This window comes from Acomys minous (assembly GCF_964271855.1).
Source record: "Acomys minous genome assembly, chromosome: 4".
Taxonomy (NCBI): domain Eukaryota; kingdom Metazoa; phylum Chordata; class Mammalia; order Rodentia; family Muridae; genus Acomys; species Acomys minous.
In genome coordinates, this window is record NC_140486.1 from 33,354,281 (window position 1) to 33,373,522 (window position 19,242).

At 35.7% G+C, this 19,242-nt stretch overlaps 1 protein-coding gene across 2 annotated transcripts in view; it reads right to left on the minus strand.

Annotated features, from left to right (window-relative positions):
- Positions 1-19,242, minus strand: part of CSNK1G3 (casein kinase 1 gamma 3) — a 169,605-nt gene that overhangs the window by 98,900 nt on the left and 51,463 nt on the right. For both annotated transcript variants that reach the window (XM_084780854.1, XM_084780853.1), the window contains exons 7-11: positions 14,431-14,516; positions 14,222-14,306; positions 12,236-12,384; positions 10,997-11,092; positions 7,448-7,543 (exon numbers count right to left, since the gene is read on the minus strand). In XM_084780854.1, the coding sequence (XP_084636980.1) occupies positions 7,448-7,543; positions 10,997-11,092; positions 12,236-12,384; positions 14,222-14,306; positions 14,431-14,516 (512 nt within the window). The remainder of the gene's footprint in view (positions 1-7,447; positions 7,544-10,996; positions 11,093-12,235; positions 12,385-14,221; positions 14,307-14,430; positions 14,517-19,242) is intronic.

Here is a 19,242-nt window from a genome sequence, read left to right on the forward strand (position 1 = left end):
ACAGAAAAATAATAAACAAGCATGACAACAACATGATAGAACTCTGAGACATGTTCAACAAAACAAACTAAGACTCCAACGGGTAGAAGAAGTAGCTAAGAGGACACATTTATAAAATAAGACTAGGGTGATACAAAGTATCAATGAAACAAAGGGGCTGGTTCTTTGAAAACGTAAACAAGATTGACAAACCTTTAGCCAAATTAACCAAAATAATGAAGCAGAAGACCAAAACTATAAAATTAGAGGTGAAAAGGTGGGTATTACAATAGATGAAATCTAGAGGATCCTTAGGGAATGTTCTTAAAGCATGTATTTTTAAATGATAGATCTAAAGGAAATGAATAAATTATATGTATATAGTATCATCTATAAAAATTTAATCTGGAAGATTTAAGCAACATATATAAGCAACAAGATGGAAGCAGTAACAGTCTCCTACCAAAGAAAAGCCTACGATTGGACTGCTGAATTCTCCCAGAATTTTAAGAACTGAACACTGGGATGTCCTCACATCTATCCCCATCTAGTGGTAAGTGAAGACTTCCGTGGGAAATGCCTTTTAGGCTGGTGCCCACTTATAAGTGAGTATATACACTCTAGGTAAGACAAATATAAGAGATGGGGAAATAGAAGGACCCAGAGGGTCCTAGAAACCTACAATAAGAACATTATTATGGTTGGATCAGGGCCCGGGGGGTTTGCTCAAACTATTGCACTAACCAAGGACAATACAAGTAGTAAACATCAAACTCCTACTCTGATCTACCCAATGGACAGGACATTCTCCACAGTTATGTGGAGAGCAGGGACTGACTCTGACATGAACTCTGGTGCTCCATATTTGACCACCTCCTCTGGATGGGGAGGCCTGAGGTCACTCAAAGAAAGAATAAGCAGGCTACCAAGATGAGACTTGATAGCCTATGACCATATAGTGGGTGAGGGGGTCCCCCTTGGTCACAGACCTAGGGGAAGGGCATAAAGTGAAAGCAGGAGGGTGGGAGGAACGGGAGGATACAAGTGATAGGATAACAATTGAGTTGTAATCTGAATAAATTAATAAAATTAATCAAGGAGAAAACAAAAAACCAAATCAAAAAGAACTAAACACTGATGTTTTTCAAATACTTTTTTTAAAACAGAAAATGGATACCACACCAAATTCAATATTTGAAGAAAATGTTAGCAATACCAAAGCTAGGTAAGGAAACAAAGATGATGAATATAGATGCAAAAATTCTCTAGCTGTATTGAAAAACATTAAGAAGAATCATACTCCATGATTAAACTTATATCATTACAGAGAATCACAAGAGATTTACTATATACATATAAATAATAAATACATTATTCATAATTTATTATATAATATATATAATAAATAAATGTAATGCTATACTTGGTGCAAAAATCACATGAATATCTCACAAGATGTAGAAAAGGACTTTAACAAAGTTCTACATCTCTTCATAATAAAAGCTCCGAAAGAACAAGGACTAGAAAAAGCATGCCTCTACATCACAAAAACTATAAATAACAAACATTATACCAAGTTAGAAAAAACACATTGCCCCTAACATCATGAATGATATAAAGATGTCTTTAAATTCTAGTCAATACAGTGCTTACAGTTTTGGCTAGATCAGTACAGCAATAGAAAGAAATAAAAGACATACAAACAGGAAAGGAAGACATTATTCCCATTTTCTGACAACAGAGTTCTGTATTTCAGAAGACCTTAAAATTTCTAGTAGAAATCTCTTACATCTATGACACAAATTCAACTAAGTACCTGGGTATATAATTCATACTCAAAAATCAGTAGTTGTCATACCAATAAAAATTTGCTGAGAAAGATACCAGAGGAAACACCTCATTCACAAGAACTCCAAACACAAATACCCAGTAATAAAACTAAGCGAAGAAGTGAAAGAATACAAGAAAAAATTTAAAACTTCAAAAAGAGAAACTTAAGAATAAATAGACAATAAAAAGAATTCCCATAATCATGAATTCACAGAAACAGTATTATGAAAATAGCTATCTGACCAAATAGGTTACAAGTTCAATGTAACACTACTAAAATTTAAATGGCATTCTCTACAGAACTAGAAAACATCCATAAAACTCATATGGAAGTACAAAGACCTCAAACGGCCACAGCAATCACAAGCATTAAGAGCAGCAGTAGGGGTCAGATGGCAAATTGTAGTACAAAACTTTAATAATAAAAACAGCAGTATACTGGCACAAAACGGACACACAAACCAATGAAATAAACGCACATAGATAACTCCAACATACACTTGGAGTAAAGATAACCTCTTCAACAAACTGTGCTTGGAAACTGGATATCTGCATGTTGAAGAACAAGACTAGATCTCTACCAACCCTTCTGCAATACAATCATTTAAAACGGATTCAAAGCCCTGATGTCAAATCTGAAGCCCTGAATCTGAACAAGGAAAGGAAATAAAAACATTTCAAGGTATCTACATCAGCAAGAATATTTCTGGAAAAGCCTCCAAGAACTGACAACTGTGACTAGATGAAATTAGAAAGCTTCTGCATAGAAAAGGAAACTGGCAGAGTGAAAAGACAGCCTACTGGAGAAAATGTTTGTCAATTATGCATCTGAATGAAGGTAACTGTCTAGAATCTATATTTTAAAACTATATATATATAGTTTGAGATATATATATCTCAAAAGTTCAAAGCATCCTAACAATAAACTGGTAAATTAATTTAATGCCTTTCTGAAAATAAGAAATACAAATGACTAGTAAATGAGAAAACTATCCAAAGTCCTTAGCTGTCAGAGAATAGTGAACGCAAGCCACATCAATACTCCATCGTATCTTGAGCTGCCCCAGCTAGCATCAAATAAACAAAAAAGGCAGGCATGGTAGCATGCATGCTCCTTTCATCCCAGCACTGGGAGGCAAAAGGAGGCAGATGTCTGGGAGTTTGAAAATGCCAGCCTGTGTCTACATAGTGAGACCTGTCTTGAAAAAAGCAAAACAAAACAAAACCTCCAACAGTAATAGCTAGGAAGGATAGGTAGGGGAGGAAGGAATCCTTATACTCTTCTAGTGGGCCAGTAAAGTAGCACAATTCCTGTGGAAATAAGATGAATTTTCTTCAAAAATCAAAAGCAGAATCTCCATACCATCCAATGGTACCACTCGTAAGTACATTCCCAAGAATATAAGCCAGGACACCACACACCTGAACATCCATGCTGACCAGCTACGTACTCACAGGCATATTAACAGATGAACAAACAAGGAAAATGAGATCGACATAAGCAATGCATATGTGTGTGTGGTGCACATGTATGTGGGTAGCATGTATGTGTGTTTTCACATATGTATGAAGGCCAGAAGTTGACCTCAGGTATCTTGTTTTATTACTGATTTCTTCTTTGAAAAGGGGTTCTCTTGATGAATGCAAAGCTTACTCATGCCAGGTACTCTAGCTGGCCAGCTTTCCTGGGGGAACCTGTCTCTGCCTCCTGGGTGCTGGGTTACAAGCATACACCACCATGACCAGCTTTACACATCCTCTTTATGTTTAACAAGCATCTTCTGAATAAAATTCAAATTTAACAAGGCTATTATGTCCTTCACAAATTACAAACTTCATACTTCTTGGTTTCATTTTTCACACATCCATGTCGGCTGAATTCAATTCTTCAGTGTATCCCTCTCCTGAACAGCTTTACGCATGGCATCTTCTTTGCCTAGGACAGTCCTCTTTCCCCTATTGCCATATCCAGCTAATAATTGTGACTAATTCTTTTGTACTCACAGCACTTTTTACGTAAAAATTTGCATCATCAATCCGGCCATTTTTAGGTGTATTTCCTACCTAGCTCTCTTAGCACTGGACTACTTTTACTACTACAGCCTTCTATCTCTCCGTTCTCCTATTCATTCCAAGAGGACAGAACAAGGCCTAGCACCTAAGAATCACTTACAGAGATACTTCTGAAAAACGAATACCCAAAAATATGAATGGGTAGGTCTCTTTCCTCTCCATACTCATCACAATGATCCTACAGGCTAGCAGAGATAGGCACACTAAATTCATCAAAGGCTCTCCAAAACATACACAGACAAGAATAGATTTCTTCAGATATACTCATTGGTTCATTTTTCTAGCAGAAAGAGTTTATCAGATGTACAGCTACATATTTATATTATTTAACTAAAGAACAGAAAAAGAAAAAATTGAACTTAACAATGTCTCCTCTTAGTTATGTCTTTATGCTTCACTTTTAGGAAATGAATAAAATACAGTTGATTGTTGATTTACAAAAGCAACTGATTCTATTTAGGTAGCTACGAAATCCTCAGTCTTTATGCAAAACATTTTTTATAAAATTTGTAAAGTAAAACCAAGAAGTAAAAATACTTTTAATATCCCTCTTTTACTGATAAATAATATAGGATACAAAATTTGAACAAAATCTATTGTACTCTTAGCCATAAAATCATCAATTTGGTAGCATGTACATCTGGTCTGTTAAATCATTATTATTCAGGAGAGGCAGGTCAAGTTTCAACTCTGCTACACAGTGTCTATTAAAAGCTCCTCAGGGGGGTGAAAACACGGCTCAGTCAGTAAAGTTGCCCCCATGCAAGCAGGAAGAGGCACATAAAAGCACAGGTACAGCCAATAAACATCTGTGCCTCCAGCATCACTGAAATAGACAAGCAGATCCCTTCGAGCTCCTTGACCAGTCAGCCTAGCCAGTCACTAAACTATAGGTTTTGGGAGAGACCCCCTTTTCAGGAAAAAAGTGGGAAGCAAATGAAGATACCTGTTATAGGCCTCCAGCTTCCACATACATGCACATGTGTACACTTGAACATATACATATACTACCCACACAGCATACCTGAAATAAGAGGTATCTTATATGTCTTTAAGTCAAAAAGTTCAAGAAATTCCATCATGGTCAATTTTTAAGTAGCATCAAATGTTTAACCATGCTTCACTGTTCTACAGAAAAAACTGCAGTGATGAGGGATGAGACAGTACAGGAGTGTACCATTGACTAGAAAAGTCTATAGAAGGTACTGTTAAGGCTGACCATGCTCCTTCACGTTAGAAAACACACACACACACACACACACACACACACACACACACACACACACACACACACGTATGCATGCGCGCACATGCAATTTGATCCCCCAGAAAGGCCAAAACAAAAATGAACTGTTAAAAACTATACCACTTCCCTTTATAAGACCGTGAAAATAACATACTACATTACTTCCCTTTCTACCTTCATTTAGGATCAATTATAACAATCACAGTAGTTAGCTCTTAGGTACTTTCCTTTCATTATTATTAGCTTTAATTTATACTTTCATTAGTCTAAGTATACATAATCACAGCAGTCAAGTAATTCTGAATGTGTATAAGATAATTTTCAAATGAATTAAATAAAGTCAGTCTTTATTTTACAATGGGATAAAATTCAGGCATTGCTACACAAGGGATTAGGTTTTTTGCTTTGTTTTGATTTGCTTAAGATTTATTTATTTAATGTATGAGTACTCTATCTACAAATACACCTGCATGCCCAAAGAGGACATCAGATCCCACTATATATGGTTCTGAGCCACCATGTGGTTGCTAGGAACTGAACTCAAGACCTCTAGAAGAGCACACAGTGTTCTTAACCGCTGAGCCATCTCTCCAGCCTGGAGGTATTAGTAAATTACTCATTAATTTTTTTTAAAACGTTCACTGTATTAAGTCAATTGAAGACTGAAAACACATTCATAAAAGCAACAGACTGAGCACAATTTCTCATTTTACCTATGTATTTACTTTGTCCCTATAATTCTACTGGGTAAACAGATCACACAGTGAGCATCAGAACGAAGCTGGATGGAGTCTCAGCAGACAGAAAAGTCTTAGAGAAAGGAAAAAAAGTACAAGTACTCTATGGGGAAAATAAATAGAGCATGAACTACTCAACTGATGACACAACATCAAATTAATTCATCCTAGGAAACATATGAGACAAATAATAGGAGAGGAAAACAGACTCGAAATGATGCTATAAGTGGTAGAACAGATTTCTATTAGAGCCTCAGCTGCTGCAGATCTCGCTGACATTAACAAAACACGTAGCACAACACAAGCAAGAGAACTCAGAAGCAAGTAAAAATATATACAAGCATTTTAATGCAAATTAAACATACTTGCTCACTAGTTTTCCCAATGATATGAATTCAGGTATCCTCTGAGTCTTGTCACTCCAGAATTAATATAACTATTCAAATATTTCTACTACATATTACTAAAAATCCATAGACTTTTATATATAAAAATGGGTGGCTAAGAATTTATTTCTAGGGGCTGGAGAGATGGCTCAGTGGTTAAGAGCACCGACTGCTCTTTCAGAGGTCCTGAGTTCAATTCCCAGCAACCACATGGTAGCTCAAAACCATCTATAATGTGATCTGATGTGCACTGTATACGTAATAAATAAACAAATCTTCAAAAAAAAGAATTTATTTCTAAGATGAAATGGTGATAAAAACAAGGATGCTCATAAGACTTAATTTTGAACTGACTTTTAGAATTTAAGCTAAAAAATTCAATGCAGCTGATTAATAACGTATTAAGAAAGAATGCAAATTAATAAAACTATAATAAAAATAATTCAAGTGGAAATATGTTAAGGAACAAAAATAAAACATAAGGATTTCAAACTGAAACAGGTTAAGCTAACGTGTGTTAGCTACTTTAAGCTGGCATTTAGATGGCTGCCTAAGAGACATTTGCAAGGCTTCAGCTTTCTGTCTCTATAATCACACCTAATAGTTAGGCTTAGCTAACTGCAGCTAGCTATTCCAGAGAAGAAGCAAGCCATAACTAAAGACCTGCTTTAAATGTGTAGAAACCACAGCTTACTTACAAAGGTATAGCACAACAGCTATTTTCTATAAGTACAAACAGGGCCATGTTTTCACGTAGTACAGATGAAAAAGTTTAAATATCTATGAGTGAAACTTGAAAGAAGCAAAGTCAGTGACAGGGGAAAAGGTTGTGCAAGTGCTCTATTACATAAAGCACTAATAAAGGAATTTAGCTTACTATTTGGAAAGCAAGCTTCACTCATACTACAGTCCACTTTTTCTTACTGTTTTCCAGTTCACTTTTCCTAACTTGCCACAAGTATGACTTAAATATTGTTGCATGTACTTGCAAAAATAACCAAGGCAAAATTGTAGTATCCTTGGTGGTCTTTCTGGACCATATTTTTGGGTTTTGGTTAAGTAACAAAGGAATAGAATTATGGATAGAATTCAGCAACAAGCTTTCATAAGGATAGAGTATCATGCCATGAGCTCAAAAAAAAAGGTTAGTTGTATAAATCTGGGGAATAATCACTCATGCAAAAATCAGAAAATACCTGTACCGAGCCACCATGTCTGTCTGCTGCAAGGTGAGCTCTCAAATGGTGGGGATTTGCCTGCTGAGAGTCCCAAGCTGCCCTGTGGTCTGCCGACTGCCATTTATTTAATGCATGTGGCATGCATGGAAGAAGAAAAACCCAATATGTTAAACATCTCATTCTTATAATTTACAAGACAAATGTATAAAAGGAAAATTAAAATACCCTTACTATTCTTAATAGTTAAGAATATATACAGTTATATCTCTGAAGATAAAAGATAATTTTTATTGTTAAATTGAGTAATGATCAGTAATAAAAGTAAGTTAGAACCATAAAATTTTAGAAGTAGAAGGATTTAGGAAGTCATAGATTCCACCACAGATTCCATAGATACTAACTACAAATATTCTAAAGTCTCTGGTGCTCATTTTTCCTTGCAATCAAGAACCAGGAAAGTAAGCTGGGTGGTGGTGGTGTATACCTTTAATCCCAGCACTTGGGAGGCAGGGGCAGGTGGATCTCTGTGAGTTTGAGGCCAGCCTGGTCTAGGACAGGCAAAGCCACACAGAGAGAAAGTCTGCCTCAAAGAAAAAAAACTAACAAACCCGGAAAATAAAACTGACTTGAGTGCCCAAAAGCAGTATTACAATGTACTGTACAATTACAATGAAAATGTAACAAAACAAACCTTTTTAAAAGTGACTATTCCACAATTATGAATTTCTTTGCTCCTTCCCCTTCGCCCAAATTTGGTTCTAAGTAAAGAGCCTTCTTTTAAGAATCAGACTGAAAATTCTGGATGTTTAAAAGCATCCCTTGGTGAATCTGCATGGTAAGTAATAAGCACAGGCTACCTGCATTCGACTAGTAGAATTTAGAATGGCTTCTAAATGCACTCAAGTTCTCTACTTCAGGGCCATGCAGCAAGCCCTAACAGAAGCCCCAACAGAAGGGAGAGTTCCTAAAGCCTGGTTCTGAAGTGTAGCTTTCCACAGAACCATCCTCAGTTCACAGACAGACCCTGACATGGAGCACTCTCCTGGGGTCACAGACCTAGCAAAGGGCACAATAGGGATTCCAACCAGAGCCGGCTTCAACAATGCCACTGACTCCTGACATTAACTACAATTATTCTAAAGTCTCTGGTGCTTTTTCTTTTTCAACCAAATTCCACAAAATCCTGCAAAAAGTGCCAAGTATGCTTGGCTAGAGGGAGGCCAGAGTAACCTTTGTGGAACAGATGTTAAATGTAAGTAAAAGGACATTAAAGAAAAAAAATGCTCTCGGAGTAAGTTTCCTAAATTAAGCTGTATCAATTCCATAGTTCATGGCATGAAGGCTGCCATCAAAATCACTGTGAGAGTTCTGTCTTTTCATCACTCTCTAACTGCCTAGCCAGGCTTAGTATATTTATAGCTGACATCAAAATAAATTATAGAAATCAAATCTAAAAACAAAAAAGATGCTAAAATTGAGACAGATACCTGCAGCAACTAGCAACTGATAGCAGATCTCTGGAAGAAAGTAATAAAAATTATGCACCCTCCTTCTGCATAAATACTAAGATGTGCCTAATGTTTTACATGTAACTGTAGTTCCCCTGAAGTCAACCATGGACTCTGTTCTCTGTCTGCAGAGACTAAAGTGTCCAGCCTTTTTAAGAAATTCATGTTTCCTCTTTTGGACTCTGAACCATAGGGGCTGTCATTAAAAACAAAACAAAACAAATAAAACCAAAACCAAACAAACAAAAAAACTGTTCACTGATGTATGGATATTTAAGAACTTTTTCTTTTCTTTAATGAGGGGATTAATGACTCAGGTTTAAAATCCCAGGCATAGCTCTATCCCAAAGGATTCACTGACACATTACACACACACACATAAAGATCTACCCTGCATTAATGCAAAAAGAACTACAAATAAAACACAGACCACCCCCCTTAGAGAGTTAACATCCAAAAGGCTATGTCTGAAATAAGTAGAAAGTTAGAAGCCTAAAAGTATTGAAGTTATGACACAATTTAACACTAAAGGCTTCCCTTCCTACAGTATCAACAGTGAACAGACGTTTAGAGTGTCAATCACTAACATTCTTCCAGGAACATCCAAGAAATAAACTCTAGTGTAGAAAATGTAATACCTAATCTCAACTTCTAAGCCCTACACTTAATAGTTATCTTTCAGATCATTCAAGTTATCAACTAATTATATTTTATAGCTAAATTAATTCATGAGAACTTTGACTGTGCCATTATTTCTGTGCCAAATTTTAAGAACAAATCTTTCTAAATTGGCTAAATCTTACATACTGTTAAATATATGTAGCATTTTGTTTAGCTATACGCTTTTAGTAAATGGTGTTCTTTTAGTTTCCATTTTGTTTTAACCAGCACTTGAACTTTAATTGGATAAAAAAAAAAGTTAAAATAAAAAGCAGAAAGTTAAAATATAAGCAGGTCTAAAACCAAGAATTTCTAGACACTCTGATTCAGGAAAATAGTAGAATTCTAAATCAAAAAGAAAATCCTCCTGTAAAAAGAGACATGAAAACATCACTGAAGTTTTCAACAGCTGTCCACTCCCTTCCCCAGGAAACATGAACATTTTACTCTCAATCAGTATTACATGTCTTACCTCCAACTTATACTCTGTTCCAACCAACTACACTGACTGATATTTCTCAAACAAATATTCTGTGATTCTTATTTCCTGCTTTTGTTTTCTTTCTTCTCTCTCCCCAACCCTTCTGTCTTCCTTTCTCATCTTTCTCTGTCTCCTGCTCATTACTCTTAAAGTGACTTAATTCCATTATTTGCCTAAAAGAAGTCCATTTATACTGCAGGCTCACCACAAAAAACAAAACAAAACAAAAACATAGCCTTTTCTGTTTTAAATGTACAAATATATGCCACTTTACTAATATATTCCAAGTGGTACAACTTACTTCAAAATGTAGTTATTTGTGTATTTGTTGCAAAAAAACATGAGCGAGCAATAGTATCCATGAGTTCAGAACTACTGAGAGCATATTATATTGTAGAAGTAAGCATGCGTTATCCCTACTTTATAAGTGAGAAAATAGGCCTTGAGAAGTTAACTTCTATAGGATGAAACTACATTCATGTATGTTGTCTACTTTCAGGGATGAGTGGGCTCTTAATTGGACACTTCAAATCACTTCTTATACACTGTCTTCTTTGTTTCTATGTTTCTGTATTTCTGTATTTGTTATATATTTCTAAACATATGTGTAAAAATCATATTAAACAATAAAAATTCAATAATTAACTTATTGAATTAACTATAGAGAGAAAGAAAAAGTGATAATAATTCTAACACTTCCATTCTAACAACAGCAAATACTGCTTGGTTTGACGAATCATATCATAACTTAGGAACTGATAATTATTCTGAAACTAATGACAAAAACTCAAGGTTTCATGAAAATATGTGTACTTTAAGACCTTTCATATGTGTGTATAATATGCTACCCACTGAAGAAAATGCACATCTGAATAATTAAAGTAATGGAAAGACTTCATATCCATAAAGGCATCAAACCTGATTTTTAGACTGCTGCATCTTATCTCGGTGTTGGTGTGCTTCTCTGTTCGACGACAGAGCAGGGTCTTGCTGAACTGCACCCACTGGAGTAGGCTACAAGGGGGAAAAAAATTAGTGCTGGAATGGCCTGCTTTAAAATTCCCATGTAAAAGTTTTACTAGAGCTTAAGAGAATCAATAAATCAATAAATGATATTGCTAGGTAAATTATGTCTTCAAGAAACATTACTCTCAAGCACACTGATAAAAAGCTACCAGGGTAAATCAATGAGAGCAGAAATAAATTTCAAACTAGTTTTTAAGATATTTAAACATTTTTTTCAGTGTACTAACTTTTATGTGTATAAAGCAGTGGTTCTCAAAATTCCTATACTGTGACCCTTTAATACAGTTCCTCATGTTGTGGTGACCCCCAATCATATTATTTTCACTACTACTTCACAACTTCCACAACTGTAATTTTGCTATTGTTATGAATCATAATGTAAATATCTGATATACAGGATATGTGATTCCTGTGAAAAAGTGGTGTGATCCCTCTGAAAGGATCATCTGACCCTCAAAGGGATTGTGACTCACAGGATGAGAACCACTGTTTAAAGGGTCTCTTATCATGGTGCACGCCTTTAATTGCAGCACTCAGAGGCAGAGGCAGGTGGATTGCTGTGAGTTCAACGCCAGCCTGGTCTACAAAGCAAATCCAGGACAGTGAAGGCTACACAGAGAAACCATGTCTTAAAATAACTAAATCAAAACAAAAAAGGTCTCCTAATGTTCTTAATAATTTTAAGTTACTTTTTCATATTAAAAATTTATTTAGAAATTTTATATCCAAAGTTAATATATAAATAAAAAACATTCTTACAAAATTAAAAAATGTCTTAAATAACAAAATTATATATTTAGTATCTCGACTCAGAGAGGCTTCTAAAAGTCTTAATTGTGATCAAAGCAGAACATAATGTTACTACAGAGAAATATCAATACCATAATAGCATAAGGATACTATATAAAGATATCATAGTTGATTCTAAGAAGCAAATTAGGACAGAAAATCCAAAAGGAAATCCAGTAATACAACTTGTATAAAATTCCAGTATGGTGCCCCTGAAGAAATGTTCCCAAACAGGAAACTAAAAGGAACTTCTTAAAAACTCCAACAATATTCAATGAAAGTATTCTGTATTATTAAAAATACTATAAACAGTCTTCTACTATTACAGCATAAAGTACTTACCAACTGTTTACCAATCCAGTCATACTCATAATCAAACATATATCCTTTGCGATCAAATAAGTCGGTAAAAAGCTTTCTTAAGTAATCATAGTCTGGCTTTTCAAAAAAATCTAGCCTTCGTACATAACGAAGGTATGTTGCCATTTCTTCTAGAAAGGAAATAAAAGTTATTCTGACTACACATCACTATAATACTGAATAAAAAACTAACAGAATTCCATGTCAATTAAAGATTTTTCAATTATAGCAAAACTAAAAATGAGGGAAAGGAGACAATGAAAACAAAAAGAAGTGAGACATTAAGTTTAATCATTATGTTTATAACATTTACTACCCAAGGTTAAAACTTTTTATAATTTTTTAATAGATACCTTGAGTATAGTAGAGGTTGAATTAATGGCTCATGATACATGACTGTTTAATCACAAGGTGAACTTTATGCACATTTTAATATGTACTCAAAACTCTGCTGGAGCTGGTTCCTATGAAAGCATTTGCATTAGTTTGCTGTGTTTCCTTCAGCAACGTACACTGACTTACCAACATGGGACAAAAGTTCTACTCTTCACCACAAGCAGCATTTTAATTAACTGAGCTGGTGAAATAACCAAAATCATCTCAAAAATCTGACACAGGAATAAATAGAAGCCTTCTTTTAACTTCTAATCAAACAGTTACTTCATAATATGCAAACTTCTACATGCCACATTTTTTTAAGTTTATACTTTCTAAAAGAAAGGAAAAATAAAAACAAAAATCTAATAGGTAAAGTTGTTAACTAGAGTATTCTACCATCAGGCATGAAGGATAGATAGAAAGAAACGGTAGGTTACCAATGCTGCAATCTCAGACATGGAGACTTCGCTGCCCCTCTGCTCCTGTTCATTCACAGTGCAACAGTGCCCTGTGACTTTCCTTACAGAGAGATTGTCTTGCTAGTCTACCTGCTGTCTAATTACAGGGCCAAGTACCTTGGCACCTCCATTTTTCCTGAAGAATTGCTTATAGGCTTCATAATATAGCAACTCAATCTGCCTACACAGAAACTTCTAGGACTGTTACCAATACTGTTTAATTTTCCCTTTATAGAGTTATAGCAAGAAAGAAAATAAAGTTTACTAACAGTAAATAAGGAAATAAATGCTGTTTAAGAGCACTGATTCTACGGTTATTATGATGCCATTACACAAAAGAATCAGTGAATACAAAATTATATAAGACCTCAATCTTGAAGGAAGTCAATCTTTGCACTTCATGTTGCTGTGAAACCACAACAGATGTTTACTAACTACCCACAGCTGCGCTTGGTAACACAGGACACTCAGGAGGCTGAAGCAGGAAGACAGCACATCCCAGGCCAATCTGGGTATAGAACAAGGCTACAGACAGCCCAGGTAACTTAACAGCCACTTTCTCAAATACACCTTTTTAATTAACAAATCATTACCATTTTAGGTAAATTTAGGATTAAGGAACCTTATTTAAGTAAATTTTTGCTTATAAGTTGCCATAAATGCTTAAAGGAGAGTTATTTTTAAGTGCACACAGCTCTTTAATATGAAAATTCCCCTTAAGTTAGAAAAGCCTGTAAGATTTTCTAGTACTCTGAAAATAAAATTATTATTTTTAACAAATTCTGTTAAACCTGACATTGAGACTCAAATAACTAGCAGTGAACTAAATGGTGTCACTTATAGTCTTTAGCATATATTTCAACCTGTTTAAAATGAATCATTAATGGAAACATGACTTAAGCTAGTCTTAACATAATTGAAAGGTGGAATTTTCTTCACTCAATGTCATCTTGTAGAGCAAATGAACAAACTGCTCCTGTGGTCTAGGCAGTAATTGTTGGCAACTTTTATCACATTTTTATAGTGCTCATATTTTTCAAAGCACACACACACACAAAAAAAAAAGTATTTATAAATCCTTTCTCTGGTTAGGCACATGTTTCAATTTATGAAATTTATCACTGTCTATTACCTGGAAAGTTTTCACACAATACTTCTATTGGTGTGGCTCGTTTCGTGTCTCCAATTTTCTGATACCTCTCCTTTAATGTGTCAGCCTGAAGTAGGAAAGAGGAATACAAGAATATGTTGTTTTAAAAACTATTTAGTTGTAGCAGAAGGCCTTAGTACACATTATGGTTATGTGAACTACTCCAATAAAGAAACAGAGAAAACAATTACCTTTAAGCCTTGCCAAGGAAGACTGCCTCTCAGAAAGTACATGAACATATGGCCTAATGCTTCTAAATCATCTCTTCTGCTCTGTTCTGAAACAGAAGACGAATATGACATTTCACTTTCACCTACCAGGAAGATGCACAAATGAGAATAACTACTTCTAAGTTTTTTACATACATGTAAAATGAGTTTGCCATATATAAGTAACAAAAAGCATAAACTTTTTACAGATTGTCATCTTTAAAACATGCCATATGATATCTTCAGTGCTAAATGAAAATTTACTTACCTGCTCAGATACCTATTCATGAAAATAAAGGCCAATGGGAAAGAGGTTTAATGGTCAAACTGAATCCCTCTGAACCCTATAACTCCATCTTAAAGAGTCAGACAGGAAAACGCTAAAGGTTCCAAGAAACCCTAGAGTTTAAAGTGCTTAGCAGTAATCCTTTACTCTGAATTTCCTAATCACAGAGGAACACAAAATATGTAGTATGTAAATGACTGACAGTAACAGACTACGACTCTGGGAGGCACATAAGTATTTCAGTATTTTGTCACTGACATTAAATTGAGAATTCTAGGCTTTGTGGTTTGTTTTTTTTTTTAATAATACAAAGATGCTAGCAAATAAAAAGAAAAAATACTTTAAGAAAGTACAGCATGCAAACTGTGTTTCCTTACTTTTTATTATTCTAAACAATGCTCAGTGCTTCCAGAAAAGCAAACTTTCCAGAGGACTGATCTGCAATAAGATGAAAGGTCAGGAAACCCTGTTTCCCATAGCACTTGCTTCAGTTTACACATACTGCTTACACTATTACTCAGTGTCTGTCATCTAGACTGTGTGTTATAAGAGCTCATTATCCTCACAACCCAGTAAAATGGTCAGCAGAGAACAAGCTCTGGACGCTTAGGTTCTGGAAGTCTTAAAAAGGGGAATGTAAAAAAACATTATCTACAAACTCCAGATGAGAATTGGAAGGATTTTAGAAACTTTTAAAAGCTCAGAGAAATAGCCTCCTGCTGGGAACTGACTCCTTTGATATGGTGGAGCAGTGCTATGTGCATTTTAAAAGCTTAGTGGGTGCTACTGAAGTACAGATGGGGCTGATAATTACTGGAGGGAAAAGCTTTGCTCACTGTAATAAAATACACCCTTGACACCACACCTGCATAACTATCACCACGATCAACAAGTTTCCCGGAGACTCCAAGTAGCTCTGCTATTAATGTCCCTTTCCATCTCCAACTCTAGCCTCAGGATCCCACTTAACTGATCTGTCATTATAGATTAGACTTCATTTTTCATACAGTATGAATTATACAGTACAAATTCATATCTAGATTCTTTCACTCGGTATGTTTTGATGATTCACCCGTATAGCTCCATGCATCAAGAGCTCACTGCTTGTCATGAGGACAACCACAACAAGTCCACCTAATTCACCAAGTAGATTCTAGTGTGGGGCTATTGTGGGAGGCAAAGCATCATGAACATTCCGAGACTTTGTGCGACCACCCCTTCTTATTCATCTTAAGGAAATACTTAGGAGACCATCATATCGTCATACGGCAGTGGTGTACCCAACTTCGTAAGACACTTCTAAGATCTATTCTGGCGAGATTGCACCATGTCAGATCTCCACCAGCAATATTAGATTGCCAGTTATTTCAAAATTTAGTATTGTCAGTCTTTTACATTTTACTCAAGTCAATATCTAAACACAGTAAACTTACTGTGGATTAACAATATCCTACTAAAAGCTAATGCTCATGAATTTCAAGTGTTACTTGAACATGAACATCATTCATGAACTTTGTGTGGGGGTTGAATTTTCAAGAGGTCTAATTTATTACCAATTTCTCTTAGTCTTCATGTTGACTTATTTCCACATTAAAAAAACTGACTATCCCTGACACCACAGACTTTCTTCTCTTTTCCTAACTATAGATAGTCTGGGTTCTTTTTGCTTGTTTGTTTTGTTTTGTTGTTTTTTGTGGGGGCTTTTTTGTTTTGTGTTTTTGGTTTTTTTTCCAGACAGGGTTTCTCTATGCAGTCTTGACTGTCCTGGACTCACTACGTAGACCAGGCTGCCCTTGAACTCACAGCAATCCGCCTGCCTCTGCCTCCTGAGTGCTGGGATTATAGGCGTGCGCCTCCACGCCCGGCCATGGGTTCTTCTATTTAAATTTACTGAATAGTTGAAGTAAATCTATTTTTGCTTTAGGTATAGAATAAAAAAACTAGTTCATTTTTGTTGTTGCTGTTGTTAATAATGATATCTGGCTATACTGCTTTTTGACAAGATTGTTCCTGCCCCCTCAAACTGATTTTGCATTATTCTCAAAGCTCAGCTGACCATCAGTGTGCAAATGCTGGACTCTAACCACTCATCTGTCCTCATATCAATACTGCCCAAAATAAGTATGGCAGGGGGCTGATATATAAACAGGTCACTGACTAGAAAACAGAAATTCAACAGAAAAACAAAAGAAAAAGTTAATTATTTGAAAACTTCAATAAAATCATTAATCCTCTTTCTAGACTGAAAAAAGCACAAATTACTAATAATAGGAGCAACAAAGGGGACATTAGATCTTACAAACCTTGAAAAATTATTTTAAAAATTATGAATTTGCTGGGCAGTGGTAGTGTACACCTTTAGTCCCAGCACTCAGAAGGCAGAGGCAGGTATCTCTGTGAGTTTGAGGCCAACCTGGTCTACAGAATGACAGCCAGGGCTACACACATAGAGAAACCCGTCTCGAAAAAAAAAAGAAGCCAACATACACTAACTCAATTGAGGTGAAACAGACAAATGCCTTGTAAGATTTACTAATTACTAAACTGCCACAAGACAACGTAAATAGCTCTATACCAATAGAAGAACTTTAAATTTTAAACCATGAGCTGGGGAGATGGCTCAGTGGATAAAGTACTTTCCATGCAAGTATAAAGATCAGAGTTCAGCTCCCCAAAACCCAAATGGATGCCATAACATGCATTTGTAATACCAACCAATGATGAAACGGAATGAACAGAGAAGAACCCTGACGTTCCCAGGCCAACTCAGTTGATGTTATCCAATAGAGAACAACTAGAAACCCTATCTCAAGCCTGATGAAGTCAAAGGTGGACACCTGACGTTGTTTGTACTGTCTGACCTTCACATACATGTGGTACCTACCACACATGTGCTGTATGTAGCAGTTTCTAAACTGAAACCTTCCATGAGAGAAGAGGGGAATTCATGAGACTTGGGAGTTAAGCAAACCTGACATGTCTGACAAAGCTGACATTTGCAAGAGTTACAAGAGTCCCTCTAGACTTATGGAAACAATAAACAACTTATGGAAGAGACCTGATCAGCTAAGTCGCCAAGGCTGTTGAGCAGCCTGGAAGCTATGCAGAAAGGTCCAGGGATACAGCTTACATGAGTTATCATCTGTGTTTGGGTGTTCTTTTTGGTAATATAGCTGCTTTTGAGTCATCCTGCTTCTAAAAGTAATTCCTCATCCAAACTCCTGTTAGTTGCACCAATAAAAACTCAGACTCCAGTGCATCTGTAAACTTTGGTATGTTGTAGGTTTGCTTTCTGGGATGAGCAGATGGTGTGAATGTTAAATCTCTCCAAAAAAACTAATTTTCACACAACTTAAAACCTTACCTAAAGATAAGACATACCCAGCAAATTCTATTAAAGGCCAAGAAGTATCAATTCAACAAATCTCTTAAAATAGGAGTTCTCAACTCATCCTATCATCCTGTTGTTAAGCACAGTCACTGCAAGTAACAAAGACTATGGGGCTATCTCTCATAAGCAGGCATACAATCAATCCTTCATTAGGTAATGTTCCCTGAATAAGTAATCATTACCCTTAGAATACAAGGTTGATTTAACTTTCAAAGGTGACTCCATGGGAACTGGGGAGATAGCTCAGTGGGTGAGAGTGCTTGCTCTGAGTTTGAAATCCCAACAAGTATATAAGAAGCCAGAAATGGCTGCCAATGCCTGTAACTCCAAGGCTTGGAGGCAAAAACAAGCAGTTCCCAAGAGCTTGCTAGATAAAAAGGCAAGCACACAATTCCACGAGGATGTTGTCTTGAGCAACAAAGGAAAATCCTGATGTCTAGCTCTGGCCTCCACATGTGTTGCATACTTGTACACTCACACCCATGTAACACACACATACATTCACTACTAATTAAAATTTAAAAGATATAAATTGTACAATCATCTCAGAGATATAAAAAGTATTAGAGAAAATTTAGAATGCATTCATCATAAAAGTTCTCAGCAAGGACTGCGGGAGTGTCTCAATGGCTGAGCATTTCCTAGTTTGCATAAGACTCTCAGCTTGATTCTCTGCACCACAAGATACTATTTTAAATAAAAACTCAACAAAATAAGTTATAAAATTTCTATCCTAAGAAAAAAACAACAAAAAATCTGCAACAGGGCCTCAGGAATACCAGAAAAGCACTCTATGTCTGGACTAAACTTCCAGCTCTCTTTTTTCATTTTTTTTTAAAAATTTTCCTTTTTTGTTTTTTACTTAAGACCAGTTCTCATGAGCTTTTCCAAAATGGCCTTGAATTTTCACTCATTAGCCTAGCTAGGCTTTGACTTTGTGCCCTTGCTACCTCAGACTCCATAGCAGCTAGGATTCTACTCCTGAAGCCCCTAAACCAGGCCTAACATAAATTTTAAATTCTAAACAACAAGACCTAAGGGTCAGGTCAAAAAATAAAAATATCTATTAATTTTATTCTTTTTATCCAGTATGAAAACATCTTGCCAGTATAACAAA